The 12,009-nt window shown below is 30.3% G+C and overlaps 1 protein-coding gene across 1 annotated transcript; it reads right to left on the minus strand.

Moving 5' to 3' along the window:
- LOC141657957 (beta-glucosidase 18-like) lies at positions 1-10,254 on the minus strand. The gene is made up of 12 exons (XM_074465347.1): positions 10,137-10,254; positions 9,852-9,938; positions 9,480-9,538; positions 5,265-5,340; positions 4,972-5,046; positions 3,554-3,641; positions 3,092-3,344; positions 2,441-2,556; positions 1,724-1,982; positions 1,410-1,512; positions 1,199-1,301; positions 1-311 (listed from the first exon to the last, which is right to left on the minus strand). The coding sequence occupies exons 1-12, from the start codon at positions 10,252-10,254 to the stop codon at positions 95-97; spliced, it is 1,554 nt and encodes a 517-aa protein (XP_074321448.1). The 3' UTR covers positions 1-94.
- Between the last annotated feature and the right edge of the window lie 1,755 nt (positions 10,255-12,009).

Genomic DNA, 12,009 nt, shown 5'->3' on the forward strand with positions numbered 1-12,009 from the left:
TACCACTAACATCATTAAATAAGCCATATAATATCAATAAGATCGTTGTATGTCGTATAACTGTATCACTCGAGTTTTCGAGTTTTTTGAAAGATCATTGGGCTTCATATTTTTGTTGATTTGCAATAAGGTATTGACGAGGGCTATGGTTACCAAGCAGACCAGCATACCAATAAGCTGAAAGCTTAGGTATACGTTTTTGGGTAGTCCGGTCCACGTAGTAAAGTCCATATGTTGGTTCGTAACCATCTGACCACTCAAAGTTGTCCATAAAACTCCATGCAAAATATCCTTTTACTTTGGCTCCTTTCCTACACACCATTTTTTTTAAAAAAAAAATTAGAAATAAAATATAATTCATAAAAAAACATAAATTATTTTATATTTTTATTATTTATTTATTATGTTACTAGTGTAGACCCCGTGCATTACATGCACGGTATTTATAGAGTTTTAATTTCTTAGTATATTATTTATAGGTTATAAATTGACAATTCATTACGTTTGTAACTTTTCTCATTATTTTATTTTATTTAATAAAATAAACTAAAACAATAAAATTAATAAAGAGATTGATGTAGTGACATGAAATGCGTATTTTAATGAAAATATTTTTTTACGGTAAATTAGTGATATTATTTTATACTCCAATTTTTTTTATTTCTTCCCATTTATCAAAATCTTTTTTCTTTCACAAAATATCATTTTCAAGCAAAAAAAAGTTATATATGTGTGTCGAAAAAAGCGGTCAAAATATTGTCAAGGAGATCAAGAAAAAATAAATGGGTTGTTTTGAGTTATAATGCCACCCACCGATTGTAGATGGGTAAGAAAAAAATAAATGGGAAGACTAAAAATGGAGGGGAAATTTTGTTTAGTCACATATATTAGCTATGACTTATCTTACAAAGTCAACGAAAATTTTAACACAAAACCTAGAAAAAAATCCTCTATACGGCTAATCATTGTAGATAGAAAATTATATCAAAATAGGAAAGTAAATAAGAGTTAATTATAACAAAATAGAAAAATGTGTTTTTAGGCGGGAAAATGTGAAGTTTTTCCTATTCATTTAGTATATAGGGGATATATTGATTGATATACCGTTTTATATTATACGGGACAATATTCGAATTAATACATGTTTACTTTGAATTATTAATAGTTTTGTATATTTGTTTACATGTTAGAATGTTACCTTATAGCTCTACCCAATGCTGCAATATAGGTTCGAAGGTATTCAACCCGTTTAACATCGTGCAATATCTCGGGCACATTCAGTAGAGTCGGTGGAGCGTACCCTAACCACATTTATCAGTAAGAATACGACAAATGTTAAATGTTACGTTATAATGAATATAAAAGGTAAATAAACAATCGAGATGAAAAGAGAAGTATAAATTACTCACCGTTCTCGGTTATGTAAATGGAGATATCAGGATACCGCATTTTAATATAATCCACCGTTAATTCCATTCCTTGTGGTACCGTGAAGAACCGCGGATTATTCCCCTGCTCATAAGTTCGAAAATATTATTCTTGTTTATATTATGCTTATATTTAATGGAAATCGTCGAATAATCCTTTGAAAAAGTTATTACAAAAAAAATGTACAAAATACTATCAATAAATAAGTATTTTTTTACATAAAAAAGATTTTTTACATTGTATGTAAGAGTGTAAGACGGTCAGACGCAACAACGGTCGATATAAGTAGGATTACCTGCTCTCCAATCGGAATGCCGTCACGAAATCCGGTAGTCTTTACAAAACCTTTAATTGCACGATTATCTTGAGAAGAACATTCAGAGGAATAGTGAAAGCAATCAACCGCATAGAAAGTTGTATAATGGTTTAACCCTACGAAGTCCACACTTTCCTTTAACAGTTTTACTTCGTCTTTGGTAAACTTGGGTAGCTCTTTTCCATGGTATTTTCGCATTAGAGAAGGGTAATTTCCGTATACCAAAGGATCGATAATCCTGTTATTCACCAAACACAAATTATAGACTAAGACGGTTCATTTTAATAAAATTATTTAGTTAATGGTAATAAACGACTTGTCTCTTTACATGCATAATAAGACTGTCCCATGTAATAATTACTGTTTACCAATAACGCACACAATCATTGAGTTATGTTGAAAAAAATAATAAAAATCGATTTATTTTTGTATGGGCGTGAATAGTGGCGGAACTGTGATTTGAGTTTAAGAGAGGTGCGTGAATTGTGGATAGGAAGTTTCAAAAGAGAAACTAGTAATTCAATTTAGTAGTAACCTAGGATCGAAAATTTTAGGGATTTTCTCATTTGTTTGAGTATTTTTTATACTCCAACGTCCTGGTCATTTTTTTTTCTTTTCAAAACAATTCACAGTAAAATAATAAAGATAAATAACTGATTTGAATGGAAGGAGTAACAAGTAAGGAGTAATACATACCATGCCACCTCATTGGCATAGGCTCTTTCCACGGCGCGACGGCTAAACTTGTCATCTCTATATGGTACAAACGATGAAGTACATAACGCTATTCCTAAGTATCCATGTTGTTTAGGCTACAAAAACAAGTTCAAGTTCAACATTTTTTAAATTGAAGAAGCAACTACGAAAAAATATTATTATTTACAAATTAAATAAAAAAGTATAAAAGAAGTAAAGTCGTCACGTTAGTTTAATATCAAGAATCGAATTTAACGAGAAAAAGGAACATACATCGGATGTATTACCTCCAACTTTTTTGTTTTTTGAGCATATATGCATTTTTTTGAGCTTATTACCTCAAACTTTATTTGTTTTTGAGCATATCAAAGTTTATAAGTTAGATTTTAATTTTTTTTCCGTCAAAAGTCAAATTTAACAAACTTATATGTATTGTTTTTGAGTTTTATTATAATTTTTTAGAGTTTAATGTTTAAGTGAATAAACTCAAAAACTTTGAAACTCAGAAACTTTCAAACAAAACTCAAAAACTTTATTATAATGCTCAGAAACTATAGAATTGGAGGTAGTACATCAGATGTATAATCCACTTACTGGAATTTAACGGATGTGACAGTTTTATCTATAACATGCTTAAATTAAATTTTGTACCTGAAATTGGTGACGATAAAGTTGAGCAGCTTTGGCATGCGATAATAACATGTTGTGAACAACAATTAGAGGTTCGACATCTGAATTTCCGGTAGAACAATTACCAAAAGGCGGAGAACAATGCTCCGGTGGAAAATTTCCTTGCACATAAGCACGAAGTGAGAAAATATTTGGCTCGTTTATAGTAATCCAATGCTTTACTCTATCTCCAAATTCTTCGAAACATATCTTGGCGAAATGAACAAAATCATCCCTACATCGTCACAAAATTTATTCCGGACTTAATTAAGTTTAAAATAACATTTGAAATTATAAATAAATTAATTATAATTACATTAAAAAAAAAACTTATTCCGTCCCAGTCAATAATTATATATTGTCTTTTTTTTTCTGTGAGAAAGATTTCAAACATAAATAACTATTGACTGAGAACTTGGAAAATAGACGATATATGATTATTACTGCATTAAAGGGCTAAGCCAAGCCCCAAATCTTTCTTCAAGCTCTTGTGGATAATCGAAATGGTGAATTGTCACAAATGGTTCAATTCCTGCGCATATGATTTTTTATGAGATATCTAGAGTTGTAATTTCAACAATATATATTAGACATCACAAATACTTAATTGTAATGTTTATAAGCTTATGACGATTCACAACCACTGAAAATAGTGTTAAAAGGGAAGATGTTATGAGACGTCACAAGCTCATAACAATCACAAACAAGACTTGCTAATTAGACATTCATGCATCACAAATTCTCATTTGTGACGGTCATACGAGTCAAATACTACCCATGTGGATACATAAGACAAAATCAAAGTGACGAGTGACTAGGGAATAACATTTTGTTTTTATGTGTCACATTGGGTCTACTTTCACATCAAAGTTGTAATTTAAAAATCTTTGACCATTTATAATTCTTAGCTATAAGCTTCGAATACAGTAAGTTTTTTTCAAACTATTGACCTCGTAAAGATGATCAATTTAAAAATAAAAAATAAAAAAATTATCACATTATAAACTCATAATCATGAGATATAATTAATCAAAGTTTATTTTATAATCGCTGCAATTACATAAAATGGTCATATAATACTCGTATTTGTTACAACCTCGTTTTCATAGTAGTACCATATTATGTCTTATCTGATTATGATTTATGATACTACATAATTCTATCAAATTGACAACCACTGCCCACTTGAGAATAGCTGGCTATACAACGTTAAGATTAATAATTGAAACTTATTACTATAAGAGCATCCACAACAACAAAAAGTTTTTGTTGTTTTTTGTGGGTCCTCAACTTATACAACTCATTTTATCATAAAATGATATTTTCCCCTAAAATTTTATACAACAACAATTAGCAAATTTCATGTCAATTAGATCAATAATACAATAAAATGCAATCATTCTCTCATTGTGACCACCTAAACAACAAAAAGACTCCTTTCTAAAGTTGATATTTACATATTCATTCCCCCACAACAATAAAAAATTTTGTATCATAAAACAAGTTTTTTGTGAAACTCATCCAAATATGATGAGTTTCACAAAAAAGTCATTTTTAGATAAGTTCTTTTTGTTGTTGTGGGGTAATAATTGTAAAAATATCAACTATGAGTGTAGATCTTATTGTTGTTGTAGATGGTCTAAACATAAAGTCTCATTTGTTACGGATATATCCGTCTCAAATTTACGAGGGTTAAGTATTACTCATGTGGATAGTAAGACAGAAGAAGAGTGCCTAGGAAATAAGAATTTGTTTTGTCTTATCTACCCACGTGAATAATACTTAATCAGCTGTCAAAAGCTTACAATGGATATGCTCGATGTACTATAAATTACGAGTTTTTATTTAATTTATACGAGTACCTTTGAGTAGTAGATTGTCAATGATTTTGTTGTAGAACGTGATCCCACTAGGGTTGATCTTTCCAAACCTTCCTCCTATAAAACGTGGAAAAGGTCATAATCAAATAACTACAATGGGTCAACAAGATAAATATATCCATTTTATATAAAACTGCGGAATATTTCATACAAGGCTTAAAATAATGTGAGTCGTGTATCAAATATTTTTGTTTTACTATTCTCAGATAGTTACATATATTGTTGATTACAAATATTTTTACGAATTTAGAAAAGGCAAGAGCTGATAGGAGTACTTGGTAATATTCTGGTCCATGAAATCGAAAATCGATAAGCATCCACCCCAAGATCGTCAAGTATGTTGAAATCTTCCTGTAACGACATAGTTATAAATTAGAGTTAGTATTTGTTTGGTAAACAAAGATATGACCAAATTTTAAAGATATTCAGCTTTTAAAGATGTTTGACCAATCAATATCGCTAATTTTAGTGTTTGGTAAACAAAGATATTGAAAACAAAGATATTTGGGGTCAATATCTTTGTTTTTACAATATCTTTCTTACCCCAAAGATATTGGTTAGCATATTGTAAAATAGAAAATTTTTCTCCATTTTACAAAGAAAACTAACAATCTACTAATCATAATCTGCCAATTACCAAACACTCAAATCAATTCTGCTAATTATAATATGCTAGTCAAACCTTCTGATAAAATCTGCCATTTATAATCTGCTTTTGCAACCTGCTTATGTTGAAATTAATCCGCTGTTTACCAAACAGGACCTTAATTGATAAACAGTATGTTAAGATGTCGATATTTACTTGCTTATTATTAGGAGATATTGTGAATATAGTTTGGATGCCCGTGCGTTGCAACGGGGTAATTAACTTAGTAAACAAAAATTGGTTATAAAGACTTAATATTTACATCTTATGTCTTATCATTTATATAGATAGATCAAAAGTCAAAACATCTTATTTAAGAGACGCAAAAGATGTTAGGTTGATAACTAAGTTCCAATGATGCCTCATATTTATAATCATAAGACCACTACATCTTATGTTAATCTCTCAATGTGGGACAATTCTGTTATTTTTATATAATCCTACATTATTTTTCAATGTGGACATATAACATACTAAGAAATACACAATTTTATATATATACAAATTATATGAAATTTATATGCTAATGATATCATTTTTACCACGAATCAAATTATGTTATTTTCATAATTTTCTTAACGATATTTTTTTGTCAAATGAAATACAAAATTTTTTATATAAAAATTAGAAACATCACTTGAATATAATATAAGAAATATATATTATAATAATTAAAAGATTCTCTACTTTATTTTTTACATCAAAAAATATTATTTATGATACTTTCCTAAATTAATTTTTAAGATCACCTCACCTTATGATAATTTTCTGATGTGGGACAATTCAAATATTTATATGTAGTATATTTACCACACCTGCATTATTTTTCAATGTGGGACAAATAACACACAAAAAAGTACACCATCTTTTTTGCACCTATTTCGATATCCAACCCGATTTAATAATGAGAAAATACTATACTATTTATTTATATTCGTACGTTCTTTTCCATTTTTTGTCACAATTAAAATATGTACAAATGACATGATTTAAATTTTTTTTTCCTAACACGACTTTTAAGATTAATTGAGGGAGCAATAAAATGTATAAACAAATGCCAAATATTTTCTTTTTCTGGTGCGATTTTTATTAATGGTTACAAATTATGATGTGTTATAGTTACTCAAATGTAATGAGGCATAATATTACCTATATTTGAAAGTTAAAAAGATTTAATTATACTATTTATCAAAGTAAAAAAGCTCATTATTGATTTGTTTGTGGATTCAAGATCTTTTTATGCAGCACTTGATTGTATTATAATTCTTAAATTTTCTATTTTAGTGCAGAGATTATCATTATATGACACATTAATAACCTATTTATGTATATTTAGCACCCATTTTATTTTTTTTATTATGATTTTATCTTAAATAAAGTTATTATATTATCGATTGTCTTAAAATAAACATTATAATATCACAAATATAGTAATATATAATCGCTTTTATAAATATTTACGTGATTAATATTTGTATGGTATTGTTGTAACTAAGGTTTGTCATTAATACAAACTCCTATAAGAACTCTCTAAGATAATTTTTAAGCGATTCAAAAGATTTTGGGTTGATACCCCTAAGTTTCAAATATGACTCATATTTATAATCATGTGATACCTCACCTCATGATAATCTTCTAATGTGGGACAACTCAACTATTTATATGTAGTATATTTACCACATCTACATTATTTTTCAATGTGGAACAAACAAATATGTGCAAATAATATGATACTATATTCTAATGCTAGCATTTATTTACCACGAATCTAATTATATAATTTTTCAAAAAAAAAAAATTATGTTACTTTTTTTGCTAAATGAGATGTATAAGTTTTTATACAAAAATTATAAACATCACTTTGACATAATATAAAACATATATATCGTATCGTGGAGTTAATGATATAAACTCTTAAGAGCTCTCCAAGACAATGCTTAAGAGACTCAGAAGGTTTTGGGTTGGTATTTAGGTTCTAAGGATGCCTTCGAATTATAATCATATGATCATCCACCTTATGCTAAACTTTCGATGTGGGATAATTCTATTATTTATACGTAATATATTCACCACACCAACATATTTTTCAATGTGGGACAAATAACATACTTAGAAATACACCATCTGTTTCGCACATAATTCAACATCTAACCCGGGTTAATAATAATGAACAAATACTATACTCCCTCAATTCAAGACCAAATACAACATTCCTTTTTTACACTATTCATGAACGAATAGAATCTTTACGATTTTTTGCAATATCTAAGACAAAATATGGTCATGTGGGATCTTATTTGATTCACCTATAAAGTACAATGAGAATATCAAATTTTTAAATTTTTTATAATGTAAACTTAAAAATATTTACGTTGTAATTTTATTTACGTTGTAATTAGTGTCTTGGCAAGTGTGTAAATGAAAATGTTGTATTTGGTCTTGAATGGAAGGAGTACTATTTATTAATATTCGTACATTTTTTTTTATAATACTTTTTATAGAAAGAATATATATGTATATATCATACTGTGAAGATAATGATATAAACTCTTAATAACTCTCCAAAACAATACTTAAGAGACCCTTAAGAGACTCAAAAGGTTTTTGGTTGGTATATAGGTTGCATTGATGACTCCTATTTATAATCATATGATCACCCATCTTATGTTAATCTTTCGATGTGGGACAATTTTATAATTTATACTTATTATAATCACCACACTAACATTGTTTTTCGATGTGGGACATACAACATATTAAAAGAAGTACACCATCTTTAATACTCGTATGTGCAAATCATATGAAATCTATACTCTAATGAAAACATTTTTTACCACGAATCTAATTACATTATCTTCATAATTTTTATAACATTTTTTTGCCAAATGAAATGTCAAAGTTTTTATATAAAAATTAGAAACTTCTCATGAATATAAAATAGGAAATATAGATATTATAATAATTAAAAGATTCTCCACTTTATTTTTTATGTGGAAAATATTATTTATGAAACTTTTCTAAATTAATTTTTGATGATGTGGACGCTCTAGAATCGCTCGAAAAAACTCTCTTTTATATATATATATATAGATTATTAGGGAGTAAGATAAGATGCGTATATTGTAAATTAGGCTAATTGGTTTTTTAGTTACCTTATTGATAAGAGAGTCAAAGATTGAGTAGGTCTAATTGCTTGTATATATTTGCTACCATTGTACGCTGTTTGACTAATAATAATAATTATTATCATCTTCTCAAAACCTTGTTCCGATTTTCATATGGTATCAGAGCCCATGGCTAAAGACCTGGGTTTCATGGGCCAAAGTTTGCAGACGGACGAGCAAAGTTGCTCTGTTGAATGAATTTGTCCAGTCTGTGTGAAAAGTGGGCCTCACATGTGAGGGGGAGTGTGAAGAAACCCAAAGTCCCACATGTGAGGGTTGTCCCACATTGATAAAAAGAGGAGAAGAATTACCACTTTATAAGGCAAGGGGCTACTCCCTCTATCGCCAATTGGTTTTAGAGTGGAACCCTCTTGGGCTTACGTTGTGGACTCTTTCTCCTCCGTTCGGGTGTGGCCCAGGCCCGTTGTTGAATTTAACACAGTACGTATTATATACTCTACAATATACTCTTGTAGAACATTTTAAAAGTATTTCCTCAAAAAAAAAAAAAGTACAAGATATCATCAATTTTTTTCAGATCTTCACAAAATAAGGTTTTACGCGCAAAAAAAAAAATAAAGTTTAAACTTTTGGTTGCGCTGGTCTCTTATACATATTATATACATGATATAATTAAAAAAAATTAAACATTTAGCTTTGATTAATAAAGAAAAACCTACTTCGTATCGGTGGTAGTGATCGTCAGCCACATCTCCATTCTCATTGTTCACGGTGTTGCCTACAATTATCACCGAGAAAATTACACATTTATTTCACAATAACTTATTTCTTTTCGATAATCATTGAAACAAACATTCTTCCAAAAAAAAAAAAAAAAAAAAAAAAAAAAAAAAAAAAAACCAACTCACATGGCCCTTCCAGGACTCTGGTATAGTGAACAGACCAGGATTTTAAGTTAGTGGAGCAAAAAATTAAAACGCAAAATTGAAAGTCTGACTCCGTAACATTTAGCCAATAATCAATATGCACCACATTTTTACTAGGAAATTACACAATGCATGAACAAATATTGAAAGATGTTGTTGACGTACCAGACGTATGAGAAAAAACATCCCAATTACTAAGCCCTTTTCCATCTTCTAAGTAAGCTCCTTCTACCTTCAATAACCCCAACCAAATTTTATCATTCACAAATTAATTAGACGAAAAGAGTGGTTGAAATTGTCGAGAAAAAGGACGGTGGAGCCGACAATGTGCCATGTCCAAAAATTAGGACGGGTCAATGTCGGTCCATTTCAGGGTTCAGACTGACGCATTGGAAAACGACTAGTTTTTTGGTATAAAGGGAGCCTGAGTAATATCTCTCTTGACTTTACCAACTAAGCTAGTTGATATCTGCAGAAAACGACTAGTTAAGGATATGAGAAATGCCTGATAAGCTGAAGTAGCGACTCCGAAGATGAAATCTTTAGGAAACATTGATCTTTGGACCATTTCTTTATCATCTTCATAGCTAATTGGACTTTTTTCTTCAATTATTTGGTAAGAGGATGCTAAAATTAATAGCAAGGAAGAAAATGATAACAATAACAAAAGAAGAAATGGATTTGTTACCAACATTGTTTTTTTTTTTTTGTTAATTTTGTTTCAAGAATAGATTAAGGCCTTTAATAAGCAAACATAATGGGGTGCATTTTGGTAAATTGTATGATTAAGATAAGCAAGTTGCACTTTGTTTATTCAATTATTTTAAGTCAACTTGATCCCAAGTGCTACTTTTTGTATAAACAAACTAAAAACTGGTTTTAAATTTATATTTTCCCGTTTTAGTCATTTATTGTCCTATTTCATTTTAGGGTGTCTCATCTGTTGTCTTTTCTATTGTAAAAATGAACCTGGTAAATTATTTGATCATTTACATTCAATTCAGTTCAATGGTTATTTAGTAGTAATTGACCCCTTTCCTTTTTCCTTGAACTTTGTGCCAAAAACAAAGGACAACAATTGATCGGGAGTCCAAGACGAAGGAAGTTGTTAAGATACTTAACTAAATGAGCATGGCCAGCTATTAGCAATATTTTTTATGTTATAGGAACGGGTCTTAATAGCTTGTGGAAAATTGGATATACATATTGACCCGTTTCTTATAGATAAACACGTCGTCGGATTTGTAGATATATATTACGGAATTTTCCCTATGTTGAACAAGATTAACGTACTAGTATTAGTGGTAAAAGGATGGGTACTAAAAACAATTTGATCACATCTTTGGGGTGACCGTTCCGGGTGGATGTGCGCACAGATGACATGTCCACGCCGTCAAGGCATACCCCCTCCAAAAAAACAATCGGGATTTGAGGTAGATGTTTCGATTTCTTTTAGATAGTGTTAGAAAACGTGAAATTGATTTTATTTTCATGATTTTAATTTAAAAACTTCAAAATGTTGAGGTTTTCCAAACGCTTGAAATGTTTCATTTAAGCAATTCAATTTTAATTCATAATTCTCAAACACATCATAATGTAAACTCTATCGCATTACTATTTCGCCTTCTTAAAAAAAAATAGTCATATTTTCACGTTACAATTCAAATTTTGATTCAGCCACCAAGTAATTCGAGCCGAAGGAGGTAGACATCCTCAATTCGACCCAAATCTATTACATCAGAACTTTAACATCCATAAATTTAATTTTTGATTCAACCAATTTCGAGCCGAGATAGACATCTTCAATCCGTAGATCTAATCAACAGCACGAGCTAACTCGGCCAGCTTGTACATGTGGCCCAATTATTTTGGCACGGACCGCACCTCCCCTGGGGCCGGGCAAGTGCCGCATTTTCCTCGGCCCGGCTCCATCTCAACACTAAAAAATTAAAATAAAAAGGTGGCCCAGCCCGGCCCGTTACTAAGTGGACCGAGTTTGGGATGGACGAAACCAACCTCTGCCAAGCCTGATCCCTTACTCGTGTCGTGCCTGGGCCGAACCTCGGTCTGGCCCGCCATAGCCCGGCCCACTAAACACCGCTATTAATCCGACCAAGTCCAAAATAGATTGAAACTTGACTTCCATAAATCCATAACCAATCAATAAATGGGCTATAGGTAGGGCAGAGTACGGATCGGGTATTTGATCCAAAGTGCTAGTTCGGATCGGATATCCATATTAAAAATCCTGAAATTAGATATCCAATATCCAAACCAAATGTTTCGGATATCCAATGTTCGGGTATCCAAAATAATCGGATCG

This window comes from Silene latifolia, chromosome 5 (genome assembly GCF_048544455.1).
Source record: "Silene latifolia isolate original U9 population chromosome 5, ASM4854445v1, whole genome shotgun sequence".
Lineage (NCBI taxonomy): Eukaryota > Viridiplantae > Streptophyta > Magnoliopsida > Caryophyllales > Caryophyllaceae > Silene > Silene latifolia.

Excerpts from the sequence above, each read along its gene's own strand:
- LOC141657957 (XM_074465347.1), bottom strand. The coding sequence starts at position 10,254 with ATGGTCCAAAGATCAATGTTTCCTAAAGATTTCATCTTCGGAGTCGCT. Across the intron at positions 5,341-9,479 it reads ATCACTACCACCGATACGAA|GAAGATTTCAACATACTTGA; the intron begins GTAGGTTTTTCT and ends ATGTCGTTACAG. Across the intron at positions 3,345-3,553 it reads TGGCTTAGCCCTTTAATGCA|GGATGATTTTGTTCATTTCG; the intron begins GTAATAATCATA and ends GTGACGATGTAG.